The following is a 19,088-nucleotide window of genomic DNA, read 5'->3' as shown; positions in this document are numbered from 1 at the left end:
AGGACGTCGGCGCAGTCAGCTATGCCCGTTGACAAACTCATTTACTGCAGCTTCCCGTAAGGTCTGCTTGGTAATAAAGCTTATTGATGAGGCCACAGGGAGCGTGTGTGTGTTTGTGTTACTCCACACTCGCGCTGCCTGTGTTGCTACAAAAAATATGAGCTGTCCACTGGTGGTCATCCACTATTTTTCCCCCTTTGTAGGCTGTTTGATGGAGAGATGGTAGAAGAGGAAGAAGCAAGCCATCCTTAAAAGAGGTACACGGATACTGATTAATTCATTGGCTGCCTTTGACAATGACAGACGAACCAGACCTGCTTTAAAAATGAACTGTTTTTGAAACTAAGGAAACAGATCAACAACTTCCTACTGCTTTAACTAATTTCATGTTATTTTATAAATCAACTTATTTTTCAGGCAACTGAGTGGTTAGCGCGTTGGCCTCACAATTCTGGGGTCGAGGGTTCAATCCCAGGTTTGGGCTTTCCTGTGTGGAGTTTGCGTGTTCCTCCTGAGTTTGTGTGGGTTTTCTCCGGGTACTCTGGTTTCCTCCGACATGCATGGTAAGCTGATTGGACACCCTCAATTGCCCCTACGTCAAACAAGGCTTAGATTACACTCCTAAAGCTGCAATATTACTAGAAAACTTCGATTTTTAAAGAATAAAGTTCACATTTCATGAACCAAAGAATACAAATAGTCACATTACAAGGTAAACAAAATTCTGATCAAACTAGCACTCAAGAAAAATGATCCCAGGCTAAAAATACAAAACTCATTAAACACTAATGTCTTATTTCCCAAGCAAAACATTTGTACTTCATTGAAAAAATATTGCACAGGAATTATAAAGTTAAATACAACTGAGTTGTACTGGTACTCATTTAGATACTACTAGAGGGAGCCCGAGAACCACCAGTGTTTGTACATCCAGCCAATGAGTCAATGAATAATCTTTCCTTTAAGTACTCCAGCACATGTGGAGAAGAAGCCCAGACAAATTCAAACAGTGATGTCTTTGGTGCGTCAAGGTGTCAACAGGGCACCCCGGCGTAGCTTCCGATCTCCCGCGAGAGTGCCAAACTTTTCACACCGCCACGCTTCTTTGAAACGAATCGCATGCACGCACAAATACAAACATTTAAGCGAGGCGCAGATGCGCACGAGTGAGGAGGACATGACAGACGTGGCGCTGCCGGCCCCTCTGAGAACACAACATTCTCCATGTATTATTAACCTCTGAGATGGATGAAGGAAAGGAAGCGGTGGCAGAGTGGCGATCGGGAGGATCCGGAGAAATCTCAGCGGGCCCGCTAACGTTTCAGCTTGATTACTTTGGACGGACTAACATTACTCAGGGTCAACTCAAAGAATGTGCGTGCACACACGCTCGTGTGTGCTGTCTAAACAACAGAACAAACTGTGTGGTAATTGACCTCAAAGAAAGTGAGAGTTTAGTTTTAGAGCAGTTTACAAATGTGACAAAAAAAACAAGGTTTGAAATCTGACCACTGGCTATAGCTTTAAAAGGATTCATCTCCATTTACGTGTAATGGCATTAATTATGATGGTTTTGTTGAAATCAACAGGTGGTCGGCCTGCGTAGCAAACAAGTAGCAAAGCCTTTCACGTTTGGAAATATTGCAACAAGTATGAGAGTGGTAGCATATTCACTAACATTATATTCAAGTTGATCTTCAAATATAACACAAGAAAAACTAACCAACTCTGAGTTAATCTGAGAAACAGCGTAAATATATGGTCGGAGCCTACAATTACAACACTGTGCCACACGATTTCTTCTTTTTTGTATATCCGTGTCAGTTTACACATCAGTTGTCACATTATTCTAACAACTAAAAAAATTAGAGACATGATTAGTAGCAGGAAGTAAGTCTAAAGAGGAGAAAAATTCATAGAAGTAACTTTTGTTGGATTTTGCTGTGAAAATTATAGTAATCATTCATTTTCTGAACCACTTATCCTCAAAAGGGCCGTGGGGGTGCTAACTCTGGATGTTTTTGGGTTGTCGAAAGAGACCAGAGTACCCGGAAAAAAAAAACAAGTAAGCCTGTGGAGAACATTTAGACTCCACACAATGGTATCGAACCCTCAACCCCAGACCTGTGAGGCCGACACACTAACCACCCCATCACTGGGCCGCCTATAAAGTAATGAGTCAAATTTTAATATATACCTTCATACAATTTGGTATAAGGAGGTGTGGCTCTATATGCTGAAAATATGCACCACAGGAGGTAGTAGTTTAATTTACACACTTAATAAAGCGAACAATTCAGCATTTCACGCTTAGAGGGACATTTCCTTCCCCTCCAAATGGATACACAATTTTCTCAAACATCTGGTGGCTAATATTTTATGCCAAGATGAGTTGGTCACACTTACTTTAGGGGGGGAAAAGGAAAACTGAAAATTTTTTGAACAGATAGCCACTCCTGCGGTCATGGAGGAACGCCCTTGTGTGTCGCAAAGTTTTATGTGGAAGGAACTGTTGGGCAACAACTGTCAGAATTTTTTTCCCACCAATTTGTGTTCCAGTTAAGTTATTAATAGCACAGAAAAACAAAACATCCATGATACACTGCTGGAAGAGAATATTATCCGACGCCCAATCATATAATGCTCTCTTTCTTCACCACATCACATAGCACGCAAAAAAACGATATAAAAAATAATCTGGCAATTTTAGCATGATTTTCCTTGTTGTTTTGTGTCGTAAAAGGACAATTGATCGGCTGTCTGTAAAAGATTACCCTCTGGTGAAGCAACACAGCGACACATTAAAACATGGACACAAAGTGATTTGTTTGTCTTAATCTTGTAAAACAAACTGAAACGAAACAATGAGTCAATACAATATTTTTATTTAGTCACGTTCAGCAGATGGGGGAAATTCTTGAAACAAAGTTACTGCCGTCTTCTCGCAAAGTCCCTGCAGACGATCAGATAGGATTTAGGTTGCGGTAGATGGATGGTCGGCGAGGAATGTGGAGACGCAGAAGAGAGAGTTACTACTTAGGTCACCAAACCGCAAGGACCCAAGGTACATTCATGCACGCATAACGGTAGACTTGAGGTGGAAAAACAACTTAATACCTCCAGGGATGTTGGGAAATATCTGACAGATTGATGGACAGGTTCATGGTTTATGTGTGTCACATGTCTCTTTTTCTTTTCCAGTGGCATCAAAAGGCCAAAGTGATGACATCATTGCAACAAGTTGAACTGAGATGGTCTTCCAAGCCTTTTTGGTGAGTGTGTTTTGTTAAATAAAATTCCAAGCATGAATTAAGTTTTTTTTTAACTCACTGACAGCCATTGACAACTCTAGATGTCCAATCCATTTTCCCCAGTCAAAAGATTGGACGTCCTGCCCCATCAATGGCACGTAGTAATTTTATTTCTTTAGCTTTCATTTACATTGTATGAATTCATAAAGGTGTTAATAATGACAAAAATCATAGTATAAAATACGATAATGATTAATGATTTTTAAAAAGTAATATAATAATACTGATGGTTGAGTTTTGTTTTTAATTTACCAAAAATAGTTACTTGTTTTTTTTCTGTACTGTAAAATTTCCAAATATAATACCTAAAAAAATGTCAACCAAAGAATCACTTAACTAGCACATATTAAATTCATTATGAATTAAAACAAGTCCCTAAAGTTGATAGTATTAAAATACAATAATGATTAATGATTTTTAAAACGTAATATAATAATACTGATGGTTGAGTTTTGTTTTTAATTTACCAAAAATAGTTACTTGTTTTTTTCTGTACTGTAAAATTTCCAAATATAATACTTAAAAAATGGCAACCAAAGAATCACTTAACTAGCACATATTAAATTAATTATGAATTAAAACAAGTCCCTAAAGTTGATAGTATAAAAATACAATAATGATTAATGATTTTTAAAAAGTAATATAATAATACTGATGGTTGAGTTTTGTTTTTAATTGACCAAAAATGGTTACTTGCTTCATAAAAGGTTATGTTTTTTTCTGTACTGTTAAATTTCCAAATATAATACCTAAAAAAAGGTCAACCAAAGAATCACTTAACTAGCACATTAAATTCATTATGAATAAAAACAAGTGCCTAAAGTTGTACTAGTGACCTCTGACTTAGGTGCAACAATTTAAATGTATACACTCCCTAAGCTTGTAAAACAAACTTATAATGATAAAGTAACATACCCCAACAACGTCCCTGAACTTGATATAAGCCATGCCCACCGTTGGAAGAAGAAAAATAACAAAATGTTAGTTTATTCTGTTTATGCTTTTGTCTAATGAATTTTAAAACCCACCATCGACCAGCCTAGTGCTTCTAAGAAGAAGAAAAAAAGATTCCCTATGTCTGGTAAAGCCATTCCGCTATTAATGCTTAGGTTCTGCTTGTAAAATGTGTTTTGGACTGCAAGGAACAAAGTTACTCGCATCATCTTTCACATAACATCAGCCAACATAACCATTAGTTTAGTGCGTGTTATCATTGCTCAAAATGGCATGGCAGACCCGTGACAGTTAAATTTTCTAATAAAATCATCATTGGTACTGTTTAATGACATTTGCAAGCTATAAATAAATGTCCCATGATGTTAATATCCAGTCGTACTGACGGGAAGAAATTGGGTTAAGGAGTTGTGCCCTGGGAAGACAAGAAGGATTTGTAAGATTTTTGTTCCTCCTCATATTTTCGTTTTTTGTATTTCTTGAAACAATCACCCCAAGAGATTTTAGGGGAGCTGAGAGAGCCTACTTCAGGAACACATGCTAAAAGGTTTGTAATTAGGTCAATTTGGGTCTAATCACAGCCTTTTTTTCTTTGCTTTTTAGGACCAATTTCAACACAGATGCTACTTTCCCACAGTAGAGAAAATAAGGTACTGTCATGAAATCTTGGTAATCCACTATGAACCACAGATACACAGCTCACATAAAAATAACTCATTTACTGCCACCGATTTAAATAGAAATTCGCATCAATACTGACTTTTTGACTTACGATTCCATCCGATTTTTTTTAGATATGTTTTGTTGACACCGATCCAATGCCCACAATTCTCAACCAACAAAAATAATGCATAATATAATGTAACCAGTCAATGATAAATCACTTTTTTTGTATTTAAGCCAAGAAAAAGTCCAAAAATTACACGATGCACAGTTACGGTTATTATATATTTTTTAAAGAGATGTAGATATAGACAGACATATTTGCCTATTGGGTTGATTTACAGCAGCCTAAAAAGGGCTGGTACTGAAACATATGCGACTACAGAATTGAATCCGATCTTGTGACCTATCAGACGGCAATACCGATACTGACCATCGGCCTGAGACATCACTAATCTAATTCTTGTTCCCTAAATGTCCGGTGGGCTTCTCGACAAAAAAATACAGTGCATATTGACTTTTTGAAAGCTATTTTTTACTTTTTTGTGTGCAGTTTTGGTATCCGTATCAGTGGGCTTCTCGACAAAAAAAAATACAGTGCATATTGACTTTTTCAAAGCTATTTTTTTACTTTTTGGGGGCAGTTTTGGTATCCGTATCTTGAATTTAGTGCATACTGATTGGGCACCACATCCACTTTGGAGAAAATTTTAGACTTTTAAATGCACCCTATATGAGTACATATGTGCTGCATTGCATTTGTACGTTTTTTTTATCAGGATAATTGCAATCATTAATAAGGAGGTTTACAGGTATGAAGTATCCATTTTTAACTGGAAGAGTTGTTACTGAATATGCACGTTTTGAATAAGATTGACTCAAGGGCTGGCAGGCAAAAAGGATTGGACGTTTATTGACGTCAATGGCAGGGAGTCGGTTAAGCAAGGGGAGAGGGATCGGTGAAGGAGACCAAGAGGAAAAGCGAGGAAGGGGAGAGAGAGAGAGGGAGAGAGAGGCGAGAGAGAGAGGGAGAGACGAGAGAGAGAGAGAGAGACGAGAGAGAGAGAGCGAGAAAATAGGAGGAGGAGGCGGAGGGGAAGAGCGTGTTTCGGGGAACTAAGTGTCAGTGAGGAGGAGGACGGCGCAGATATTCCACCACATTTCTCGCTACCACATCGCTTTTTACGCACGCGTTGCCGAAAACGCACAGTGCATTTTTCCTCCTCGATCCAACCCAAACAACGGACTCTTTGCTGACCATTTTGGAGGAAAGGGATCTCCGTCCGAGCGCGTTTATTGCAAGCACGTGTTTTTCCCAATCAAGACGCGGAGCGTTTATTCTTCATACTTTTCCAGCACCTTTTTTGAGCAACTTGTCCGCATGTGGGAAGAGAAAACGGACACTTTTAACTCGAATTGTGACTTGGCGAAGTGATATTTCGCAGCCCGGAAAATGGATTTTGGACATTATTTGGTGAAATGACACACGTCCGGGCGTCGATTAGGTTTTGATTGCAAAGCGGCGTTTTTTTGTGTGGAGGGACTGTTTGGACGATCAAAACTTGATTTTTGGAAGGAGGATTTTCTGGAGGAAGAAAAGGAGGTTTTGGGACTTTGCCGTTTTGACGAGTTGTGTCCAAAAACAATGGATTTATCAACATGGGTTTGCGTTTGTGCGCACACACTTGTGTTGTTGACTTTGACCGTCACAGCGGAGGAAGCAGGTAAATTTAATGCTTTAATTACATTTTTCACACTCATTTCATTCACCTAAGTTGATTTTTCAGGAAACTTGCAAGGGATAGAGTGCTTCTTGGTTAATAAATAACCGAGAAAACAATCAGCGAGGGGGAAGTTGGAGTGATTCTAGTATTGATTTTACAATGAGAATAAGGACGCACCTGAAGTCTCCAATGAATGTCAACAAAAAAAAGAGGAACTTTTTATAGAAGACCACCAAACCTAACTACTTTCGACCGGATTTTGCCAGCAGATTTCATTCGAATGGCTTTCCTACATCTTTTAATGTTATCCTTATCGCCCACCGGAGCTCTTTTTCCCCCGTTTTATCAGCTTCCGATGTGTTTGTAAGGTGGGCTATTGATTGTTTAAGTCTTGAACGTCCATAGTGGCTCTTCATCACCATCTGCTCTCAAGAGCGTTCTTTTCTTCTGCGTTATCCCTCCGGGGACTACTATCAGTGTCACTAACAGCTTCTCCCTTTGCGTATTTTTTGTTTTTCCACGAGAAAATTCAATTACGCGCCCCATTTTTGAAGAGGAAGAGCGTTTATTTTGACTTGTTGGAAGGACGCGAGCGCCGCCTCGCACTGGCCGCCTTCGACTCACTTTAGAGCGGCAGGACTTTCTCCTCTATCCCCTTCTATCTCTGTTATTGGAAAGGAGAAAAATGTTGATCGGAATTGTGTCCCATACCTGCTTAGGGGCTATTCACGTGTCATTAGTTGGGAAAATAGCTGTAAAAGTAGTTGTCAATGTTCCTTAAAATGAAAGAAAACGCTACTAAACGTCAAAATTATGTTTTTTTTTTTCAATCTGCACATGCCATTAAAATATAGTCATTGATTTGTGGGCATAATTTACATATAGCTTTTGTGTACTATATGGTTTTGGTTTAAGTTTATTTTTTTTTATTTAATAAAGGGACAGCACATATTAAAGAACCTATGCATATTCATGTTAATGAACATATATATGTAAATATGTAAGATTATAGCCAAGGGCTAATGTACAGCTCTTGTCCCTTGTGCAGGTAAACAATGACATCATTTCGTTGATAATTATTAGTGGATTTTTCCCAAATGCCTCAAAAACTTAACAGTTGAAATACTTTTTTTTCTTTACTTTTACTCCTAGACTGGGAACTGCAATCCAAATCATATACGACTACAATTTAGAATGTATGCTATTATTGGTATATAGGAGTCAGTGCCGTAAACACTTTGGTAACGTTCGCTCCTGACCAAAAGTTCCCCCACTGTGGTTTTTATGTTCTGGTTCTGTAGGACCTGGCTGGCTCAGATACAGTAGCAGGTCTAAAATTCCCTCTGAACTCGTTCTCCCCTCCGGAAGGAGCCCGTGTAATGCTCCTGCAGCTGCAAGTTTTACTGTGCAAATGCAGTTGTTAATTCCTCTTTGACCCGGTCACCGAATACGTGACCGTATCTCTATGGCTTTCTTTAAAAGCATGGAATAGAAAGCCGGTACATTATATACAAAGTACCGCCTAGTGAGGTTAAATCATATATCCTGCTTGTTAATTCCTTAACTACCTTTGACGTCCATAGACGTCCAATCCACTTGCATTGGGATGAGCCTCTCCTAGATAAAATAGATTGGAAGTCTATTGCTGTGAATGTCAATGAAACATGATAATACACTGAAGTTGACTAATGCTAATAATACCAAAATCGCTACCAGCTTCTCTCAGTTCAAATCGACTGGACATCTATCGCCGTCAGTAGCACTAAATTTGATCATTCAAGTGATGTGCCCTAGCCAAATTCTAATAATGTAAGGAAAAAAAAGTCCTATAGACTTGGTTGTCACGTCAATATTAACAAATCTAACAACAATAAATATGGCGCAACACATGTAGACAAGCAACCTGGCAATACTCGCAGCATACTGGATATTTATATATTATATAAAGACAAATTACTATGGCCCTCATTGTGTTTGACGTCCCCAATTCTGTCGTGGTGTCGTCTTACGTGATTTGAATATTGAACAGTTTAAAATACCATGATTGTAGACCGTGACCATTTTCTCATCCAGATTGTTGTGAAAAAGGCAAAAAAAACCTCCCTTGAGTAAGTGCCATTGATAATCTTTGGGAAAATGCTCCAACTTGTCCCGTTATCAGTTTGGCTGTCCCCGGCTTTAGATAACAGGCCAACCGGCTTAACACCAGGGGGGAAATTACATGATGAACCATTGTTGCATAGTTTAACGAGTACTTTTCTATGTTATCCAGTGTTTACCTTGGATCAATGGACCACCCGCCTCTGATAAATCATTGCACCAGCAGCGTTTTGTTGGCCGGTTCCAAGAAGGGTTTCTTTTAGGTGGTGGGGATTCTTTGTTCCTCTGAGCGTGTATAATTGGCTCCCCAAACCTTATGGATATTTTGGCTGAAACCTTCTCATTTCTGGCCGCAGCTTCCAGTTTTCGTCTCTGCTTGTCCTCTGGGTCGTATTCTAAGCGGAGGAACCCCGGGCTATTTGACTTTAAAGGTTCTATCGCATCCAACGATTCTGAGTATGACTACAGAACATATTTTTGTGTGGAGTCCCCCCCCCCACCCCTCAGTCTCCTGTGCTGATCTTTTCTGGCTTAGCTACAGGAACAAACTCGCTCACATCCAGGTTGCAGCCTCCTCAGCAGTAAACTTTAACAAATGGCTCAGCGCAGCTGTCTCCTGAGATGAGACGAGTAGAAGGTATTCTTGAGATGCGTGTACGTGCATATGTATAGTGAGAGGGGAGGTTGGAAGTGCACTGTGAGGAAGTAACCGAGACAGAAAGAGGCCGACGCGAGCTGCCAAGAGAAGTAAACGAGACACAAGAAAGATTTCTTAGCTCTGCTGTTTGATCCTGTTTCTTCATTCTGTTTGATCGCGGCTGTGCCTGGAAGCTAGATAAACGGCCGTAATTGGCCACTCAAGACTGGCTGTCTCCCTCTATGGTGTCTCTTGCAAAATATCCTTGATGATGAAACACGGTAAGAGGTGATGAGGAGGGAATGTCGGGAGCTCTCACAGGGCTGAAGTGCCTACAGGTATGCTAGTAGAACAACAACTTGTGATGCCAGCTTCTTCTGGTTTGATGGAGTTGACGTGAATGGAGGGGAGTCTTGAAAGTATGCCATCAAAACATTACCATGAGTCAGGCCAGTTAAATTGATTAATTCCGCTAATTATTCCTGTGGAATGTGCACGTTTGTGTCTGTGGGTGATGTAATTGTTCTGCATTCTTAGAAGGAAAGCTGCTCAAAAACTCATTAAGGTACTTTTCACAACTTCCAATACACCGGCAAAACAGGATTATATCCAAAGTCATAAACGTTCGACTAAAAATAAGAATTGTTTTCCACCTCGTTCTTATACATTTTCTGATATGACACTTATATGCAACTTATTTTCTGTGCATGAATGAACTCTCATTTCAGAAACTTTCACTACGACGATTTTTAGTCTAAATTTGTGTTCAGTTGTGCTTTTGTGACTAGACATTGAGAAAATAGTTGAAAGTTCGGAAAATCGTAATGCACTAATTTGTGATTTTTGTGGACTGCCCCTCAAATGTATTACGATAAATCTCCACTTATCTGTACTTTGCTCTACATTCATCGTGAAGTGTTAGTAGTAATATTTTTCTTACTTTGCCAGCAGAGCATTTACTAAACACTACTTCTAATTGTATTTCTCTTGCACATTCAAAAACAACAACCCCTGTTGCACAGCTTGCGTCTCTCCAGCTGTCCCCCCTTAGTCGAACACATCCGGCCACAGTCTCCTCGTGGGACCTGCTTGTATTAATTAAATGTTACACTGGTCTGAGTCAAATTGCTGCCTGCGCAAACAATCTGCCATCAATAATACAAACCATCTACGTCGTTATTCCTCACAAAAAGGGTACGTTCCGTTGAACCCACAAGATAGAATTGATTTACTGACACAGTAAATCTTTACCTTCAAATTCTGGAATATAAATCAACCGAATGTATTAATGTTGCCACTTCAGAAAGATACACAAAACACGGAGTGCCGTGATGCTTATTTGTCAAGGATGACGCTTCGCTGACGAACTAGCGAGGAAAAAAAATTGAATTCTCAGTAATTGAAGAAATACTAGAGTGAGATGAGTAATTGTTGACACAATGAGCTCATCCAAATATTATTTTTTTCTTTTGTGTGTGGTTGTTTTCCTCATTTATTGAATACATTTTGTCAGATGGGATTAATCTTTTACAGATTTGGATGATAAGAATACGGAGACTGCCAAAAAAGACTGTCAAACTGAAGCAGTGAAAAAAAGGGCACGTCAAAAGCAAAGGAAAATAAGAGCAGAAAGTGCAAGAAAGTAACACAGGCCAGAAGTAAAAGTGGGGTGCTTTAAAAAAGAAACGAGAATGGCAGTGGAGAGATCATCGGTGAAAGAAAAGCAAGGGAGCAGAATGTGAAGTGCTAGCTGAGTGGAGCCACGTGCAAAACAAATACTCACTTTCACTCCTGATACATCCGAAGCACAAATATACTGCGAACTCAATAACAACACATTCAGTAGATGCCCACACAGTGATAATTGGAAAACATTAGATCAATTCCTCGCCTTTACAAAGTGAACAAAGGCCACAAAAATGATATTATTTAAATATTATACTGAGAGATTATCTGTCGAGGAAGATGAAAATGTTAAATGTGTTCGATCTTTACGATCTACACGTGTTTTTATATATGTTCAGTCAATGCAAGCAGACTAGGTTAACAGCTATGTCCTTTCACAGACATGTACAGAGGAGAGTAACAGAGGGTAAGTGGATTTTAAATAAATTAATATCACAAGTTGTTGGTTTTCATCAGTGTGAATGCCTTGTGCCGACATTGTGCACTTACAGGTTGTTTTTTCTACTGAGGAATCCAGCTAAAACTATGCTGGTTCCTATAAAACCACTTTTTTTCATGTAAATACTACGATTTTAATCTTGTAGTTCGATTTTATTCTTTGTTTGTTTATCCCTAATATCCACTGTACTATACCACTAAGATACTGTAAAAAATAGTCGGTACAGGTGTTGCTGGTACAAAAACCAGTATATTCTAGAATTCTTAGCAGAATTGGCAATGTGATGTGCAATGTGATCATTAATGTAGCTGGAGATTTTTATATTCGACAGGCTGTTTTCAATATTTCTACATCTCAAGGCATTGTTTACAAAAACGGTTTGAAAACAATAATGCATTTACCAAATTAACCTGATGAACTTTTAACCTTGCAGATTGCGCACGTGTGTGTATGTTTACTAGTACTATGCTGTCTCTAAGATCACATTTGAAAGCCAACATTCTCATACAAGAGCCCTATCTTTGGAGAGAGTGAATTTTGCTCCTGGATATCATTTGATTATTCAGGTGTACATAATGTGTTTTTTTTTTTTTTTTGCGCATAATCAAGGCAACTCCACGAACCTCCGACAACCTGTCGTTAATGCCGCAAGCAAACAAGCATTGAGGCATTTAACCTTTAGTAAATTTTCTCTCGTCTGCCTCCCGCCCTCGCTTTCATTTGCTAAACGGAGAGGACAATTAGCGTGTCCACGAGGATGTTCTAATTACGGTTATCATGTCATTAGCGCACTGTTTCTATTTTAGCGTCTTTGCCGGCCATTCCTAATGACTAGAGTAGCCCGGAGCTCCATGTGTGACTATGTGTAAACAGATGCAATTGTCGCAATTTGTCTTTTTGTCAAAATTTGGCATGTAAAGAAGCATTTTGTGTGTTTTTGTGTGTGTATGCATACTTGATGTCCCCTGCAGTCCCTGTAGATCAGTGGCGTGCAGGGCCACAGGTTGTTTTCCTTTCTCTCCCCGCCGTCACGCTGAATCATCCTGTTGTTTTCCTCCGTTCACGGCCTCCACCTCTCCTTTAATAGCACTTTGTGTCTCTTTCTCCACACCTCAGCGCTTTCCCTCGCTCCGATTAGGAAACCTCACTAACCTCCTTTTTTCGTCCCACTCTGTGCTACGGTGGGGAAATCTCTTTAGTGTTCCAGCTTCTTATTCTTTTTACACCCTTGTGCTGTAATTTATTTTTTTCCCTTTCCCCCCCCCCCTCCAAGATTGATATTGGGAAAAAAGGGAGATCTACTCCATTGACTTCAGTTGAGTTGTACATTTACAGGCATTTTAACATGTTATTTATTTATTTTCATTTGTGAGTTCCTACACAATTGTGGTCAGTACTATTACAGCTAGTGATGTACTAGTTGGTTGCAATCATTGTTATTGCAGTGCCTGACTCGTAAAAGTTGTCATAAAAAAGGGAGCACAGGATTTGCATCTGATTTGGCCATCGTTCCATTCCACATACTAATAAAAGATGTTAGGTCTGCCTTTTTTGCTCCTTTTCAGAGCTGCTGACTTTCTCCTTTCACATTATGAGAGACAGATGCGCTGGCATTGCTTACACTCTTTTTCACTGGATGTTCTGCCTTTCTTTTCTCTCATTCCAAAGGTGTCTCAGGTTTGGGATGACTTAAATCTCTCTAGGCTCCGTCCAATGTAGACATTCAGCTTATGTGCTGTATTTCTCATATTCCTCTGGTCTCCCAGTATGATTTTAGCGATTAATAACTCTGCTTCAAAAGACTTTATAGCAGCAATCCTAGGAGTAAAAATCAGTGTTTTGTCATCCAGGGCCAATCGACTCAAGATACTTTAATGAATATTTTCACATTGAGCACACAACGTTTTACGACATAAAGTGAAACTAAGGAAACATATCAAAACACATCTTACTGCTGTAACTGATTTTATGTTAGTTTTAATAAGATGAATATTTGTGCACCATTGACGACAATAAACGTCGAGTCCACTCTAACACTGAAACATGATTACCTATTTAACGTCTACTAACATAATTATAATGCTTATAATACTAAAACTCTATTGGCGAACAGATTGGACGTCTATTGCTGTCAATGGAACTGAAACATGAGCATTCAACATACACAGACATGTCTATAATACAATTTCTGGCCAGTGGAAATCTCAGTCACACCACTATCCAAAAATTAGAAACGTGCTAGCAGAAAAGCAAGAATAATGAACAGCGTAGGAAAATGATTTCAAAGTGGAAAAATGTGTCTGTTATAGAGATTATGATGTGAAATTAGCTCTCATCATCAGCTAGAAAGTTTCTTTTTTGTTCTATATTTTGCGTGTCGTGTCGCACGTTTTTGCTAGATGTGCATCTCAGGTGTGTTGAGTGTGCAAAAGCTGCTGAATAGGTGTTATCAGGCAGAAATGCAAAATGTGTTTGGGGGGGACATAAATAATGCAGCAACCTGTCTATTATCCCTGCTAGACTGCTTAGCACCATTTACCGCTACTTATGTTCTGTTTGCGAGTGTGCTCATGCAGCTACGTCCAAACCAGAGTGGCCAGAGTTCTGTGGTTGTGTTTATTGTGACTACAGTTTGTGGTCTCAAAGCAGCTTTTCCCAGAGGATCACACACACATTGTTGTGGTTTCTAATGGAAAGTAGGCTTATACCATATTTAAGCTCGCTTCTAACAAAGTACAATGTGTTTGATAAACAAATTCTTTTCTGAATGAAATTTTGTGCTGAAAATATACATGTCATCTTTAATTGCATGATTGCACTTTTTCATTCTCGTCAAAACCTCAAATGCAATTGTACTATATTGGTTTTGAATGACAAAGGGGAAAATCAGGGTAAGCAAAACTTAATTTTATTATAGTAGTATATTCAAACATTATAGTGGCTGTGGTACACCTTTGGATTGTTTTCTTGGTAGCCAGTTGTTTGAGAATTTTGTTTTAAGTCCAAGTGGCATTCACAGAACATCCATTTTCTCGTGAATTGCAGGCGCAGGCCAGCTGGTTGGAATTAGCACAAGTAAATGCCCTTCCAATGTCTTTATAAGGGCACGAGGATGGAGCACGAAGGCATATAAATGAAGGGTGGATGGAATAAATGAAGAAAAAAGATGCATATTTGACATTTGGATGAGTAAGAAATGGGCTTGGCAAGTTGGTATTTGTGGTTGATGTCTCAGCTCCTCCTAAAGCACTTTCAGACGTACTGAACTCTCACTTCTGTAAGCAGCTAATGAAAATAAAAGTAGCCGTGGAAAAATGTTAGACCACACTTGTTTTTCTATGGTTTTGTGTTCATTTCCAGTACCTGATTCAGTTCGCCATGGTGTTATCAAGTTCTTATATCAATAGGCGATCAATGGGGAACTGCGAAATGTCAATATGGATCTAATCTAATCGTCAACAGTACAGAACCTGTTTAGTCCTGATTTTCACGTTTGATCTCTTTTTCTATCGTCTTTCTGGTTAACTGTTTGACAGTCCTGGCTCACTTTCTCCCATCCTGTCATGTCTACCTGCTTTCTTGTTCTTGACTTGAACTCTTAACTCATCATTTTTGTTTTCTCATGCACAGACACAATGGCAGGTCACCTTTAATTGACTGGAAACTGCATGCTTACACTTTCATTTCTTTGGCCAGTTAAGGCAAATGCGTACAATCAAATAAGATCGCATTCAAGTAATGCACCAAATGTCACTTACAATACCGCCTTTGATTAAATAATGATAATAGCATTGTACTTAATTTATGCTGGTACATAAAGTTGGTGGCAATCTGTGAGTTTGACATGAGATGTTTGGCTGCTGCTGCCGTCGCTGAGAGGTTTCCGGGTGATTTAACACGAATCCAAGTGGCGGCGGGATGAGATAAGCCCGGCAGGGTTTCACTGGCCTTGTAACTCTACTCCGGTGTTGCCATATGTCACCAGGGAGATTGGAAACAGATAGGACAAGGGCGAGCACTACCAGTTGACTCTGAAAATGTAAGGGAGGAGCAAGAAAGATGGCAATGGGTAGTGGAGCGTCAAACAGAGGTGATCAGTGATTGTTTACTAGAGGCAGCTGAAGGTAGACCCCATTTCTAGTATCAATCACTTTGGACTGCTGCATGCTGAGCTCTGACCTCTTTTCACTCTTATTACTCGACTATCCTGGCATACTGTCTTCACTTGATTACAGTACCGTGTTACAGTAATGATTAGCTGATTAGATCCTGGATGACTGTTTGCCTTCTATTTGTGGCTTGAGCATGTGATTTCTTTAAAAACCATGGCTGTAACTGATAATGCCATATAAACAGACCCCAGCTCCCTTCTATTTATAGTGGTGAAACTTTCTGCTGAGTTTGACTTATCCCACTCTGTTTATGCCCTCACATAACGGACAAACCACCAATGCCTTTGTCAAACATATTTGTTTAAATCTTGTAAATATTGTGTTAACAACTTCAGTGCACAATCCAGTATCTGCCTCTGATTCATTTATACCCATTGAGGGTAATAGGCGTCCAATCTATTTGGAATGGGAGAGATTGGAAGCAAATGAGTTACATACAAACATTGAGCAGTTACTGTAGGAAGGTTATTGATCTTTTCCTTACTTTTAGTGATCTAAATGGTAATATAACACTTGCGCTGAGGGTGGCGTGACTCATTGGAAGAGTAGTTCTTCACCCCAGAGGTCGAGGATTCGACTTCCACCTGTGTGCTTTGTTTTTGTGTACTTGGGGTAAGACATGTCACCCCACATGGGTCTGTCAGCACCTCTATGAATGCACTTGCAAGTTTGAACACACGTAAAGGTCTTTGTGACAGTTGATCAGACAGTTGGATGTACGAATTACACAGATACACTGCACATGGAAAAGGTTAACACGCTGTGGCAATGATTATCGGAACAGGCCCAAAGGAAAAGACACTCACATCCTGCAGCATGCTTAACATGCCTCTTTGTTAGTTTACGAGCCAAGATACTGATTTGAGTGCATTAAGCAGGATGTTCACTATGCTAAACAATAGACAACAAAGTTACAATCGAGTCTAGTTGTGTGCAGCAGGCATGTTATGCCAATGGAAGTCACCCAAAGATGTGACTAGTGTCCGGGTGCTGAATGAGAGCCATTGAGTACGAGCCGACACACACACGTATGGCTGCTGACGAGACGATCTGCTCCGTGACAAAACTGTGGCATCTGGATGCTCCATTCATTGTGTGTATTTGGTGGGGGTAGTCAATAGAGTCTTTGTATTTCTTGATGTTGGGTCGATCTTTTGACACCACCAACGACTCATTTCTTTGCTGTCCATATCCTGTCTCTTCAAACACTGCCCTTATCGTTCACCTTATCTCCTTGGCAGCAAGAATTATTTTCAATTCAAACCCACAATTGTCTTCTCGGGGAAATTTACTCACCCTTCCCAAAAGGAAAGATTGAGCTATAAACATAAATCATTTTATGCAGAGTTGATCATTCGCTGCCGGCCTCTCCCGGGCAAAATGGATCGAAAAACTAGCAATGTCAATAGCAGACAATAAAATGAGTCCTCCATTACGGGTAAATACTCATAAATTAACATTAGAGTATTTTCTCTGAGCATGTCTAATCCCTTGCTCTTCTTTTTTTGTCCTCCAGGCTCTGAGCCATGTGGTGGCTATTTGGATGCCACCGACGCAGGCTACATCACCACTCCCGGCTACCCTCTGGAGTATCCCCCCCATCAGAATTGCCGCTGGGTCATCACAGCACCAGAATCTTCTCAGCGCATCGTGCTCAACTTTAACCCGCACTTTGAGATTGAGAAGCTGGACTGCAGGTGAGGAGAATTGCATTTCACTAATGACCGTTTGCTGAAGATGACTTGAGGATTCATTATTATGCCAAAACTTTCCGTGCTTTTTGTGGGAGTCGCTGGGTTTATTTGGTCAGCCCACTCTCCTCCTGGCTTCAGCAAGCCCACAATAATCTCTCTGGGACCTCCCAAAGTCCCTCATCTCTTTATTTCACAGCCTAATTACCACACATTTACAGTTCCAAGATCCTTTTTCACAGTTTGAACACATTATCCCAGTCAGGAAGACAACTTTCCATCTTTTGCCGTTTTGGCAAACTGGGAGGAATTCGAATCAAGCGGCACACACTTGAAACCTTGGATGTGGCAATGATATACACGAGGGCAAACACGCATGCTGCGAAATAATGAATTCACTCTGGTAAATAAGTATGAGATTGATTAACCAGCTTGAAGGCAAACCAGCTGTGGAAACGATTGATGAGATGATTGTCAAGTTTTATTTTGACAAGATTATTTCCTGCAATAACAGTTAGTGTTATGTTTAAAATGGATTAAATTAGATCATTTACTGCCATTTTAATATTAGTTGTTTGCAGTATTAGAAAAATATATGCCTGTGAGTATAGACAGCATTGCTACATTGCCTGTCTACATGTGTTCTGCCACCGTTTAGGTTTTAATAGTTAATAATGACATTGGAATGTGTTCTTGGTAATTTCAATTATACCTTAGCACTATTATTAGGCTTTTGTCTGTCTATGTTTTGCACCAGTTTTTGTTGCTATAACATTTTCAAGAATTTTTAAAGTATTAATAGCTTTACGCTAGTGGACCTCAAATATTTTGCAGTGCCATTGATAACAATAGACTTCCAATACATTTCAACTTGGAGCGGTCGGCAGTGATCAGAGAGCTACAAATTCAGTACTCATACACTTTTCAACCGCAAAGTGTCCCTAACATTAATAATAGACTACAAGAATTCCCCCACTCAGATTTGCTAAAATCTTTCCAACATTTCTTTGGTAGAATCACAGCATCAATATTTCACTCGGCTGTTTGTTGAAAGCACAAGACTGAAAAGGTCGGAATGGTTTTTGTGCTCTACTTTCACATCCTATTTATTTTATTTTTTTAACAACTACTACTTTCCCTTCGTTTCAACCCCTGCCAGTCACTCCTTGTGAGCCTCTCACATTTTAGTCTGTCACTTTCCCAGCAAGGGAACATTTAATTGAAGTTGAACAAGTGTAAAAACAAGACAGATTTGTTTTGCATTACACTTTGGTAGTGTAGTTGTCTTGTCCTGTTAGACTCATATTAACTACAAGCAAACATCTCAGTCGATCAAGTTGCATGTTATATTACATAATTCAACTATATCGGGATATAAATTTACAGCAATAACATCTTGAGCCTAATAGACAGCATGGGATGGAGCTCTTAAAGTCTCATGACACTCATAGTATGTCATAGTGTTGTATGGGCAGAGGGAGGCTGAAATTGATCCGTTAAGTCCACAGGGTAAAGATGCCAAGAACGGAGAGAAGACTCATCTATCATCTTATACACGCACCCATCATACACTAATCAGTCAAGGGTTGTTTCATTATATAACAACGCTGCAGTATTATAATCAGATTTATTACGGTCCTGATTCTGATTTAAAATACTAATCTTTAATCTATAATGCATTAAATTATGCATTGCCCTCAGTGGCTGGTCA

General features: G+C 39.4%; 1 protein-coding gene and 1 long non-coding RNA gene across 4 annotated transcripts in view; both read left to right on the top strand.

Annotated features, from left to right (window-relative positions):
• The first annotated feature begins 203 nt into the window (after positions 1 to 203).
• LOC144086820 (uncharacterized) lies at positions 204 to 4,902 on the top strand. The gene is made up of 3 exons (XR_013304582.1): positions 204 to 257; positions 3,202 to 3,272; positions 4,869 to 4,902. It is a non-coding gene; the product is annotated as an uncharacterized LOC144086820 (long non-coding RNA).
• A 1,115-nt stretch (positions 4,903 to 6,017) lies between these two features.
• The window catches only part of LOC144086686 (neuropilin-2-like), a 94,095-nt gene continuing 81,024 nt past the window's right edge, over positions 6,018 to 19,088 (top strand). For 2 of the 3 annotated variants that reach the window (XM_077616706.1, XM_077616708.1), the window contains exons 1-2: positions 6,019 to 6,652; positions 17,203 to 17,383. In XM_077616706.1, the coding sequence (XP_077472832.1) occupies positions 6,574 to 6,652; positions 17,203 to 17,383 (260 nt within the window). In that variant the 5' untranslated portion in view covers positions 6,019 to 6,573. Of the gene's footprint in view, positions 6,653 to 17,202; positions 17,384 to 19,088 lie in introns of all 3 variants that reach the window. The other variant, XM_077616707.1, reaches the window with a different exon arrangement.

Source organism: Stigmatopora argus, chromosome 13, assembly GCF_051989625.1.
Source record: "Stigmatopora argus isolate UIUO_Sarg chromosome 13, RoL_Sarg_1.0, whole genome shotgun sequence".
Lineage (NCBI taxonomy): Eukaryota > Metazoa > Chordata > Actinopteri > Syngnathiformes > Syngnathidae > Stigmatopora > Stigmatopora argus.
The sequence above is the reverse complement of the archived record's forward strand: the minus strand, read 5'-3'. Positions and strand labels throughout refer to the sequence as shown.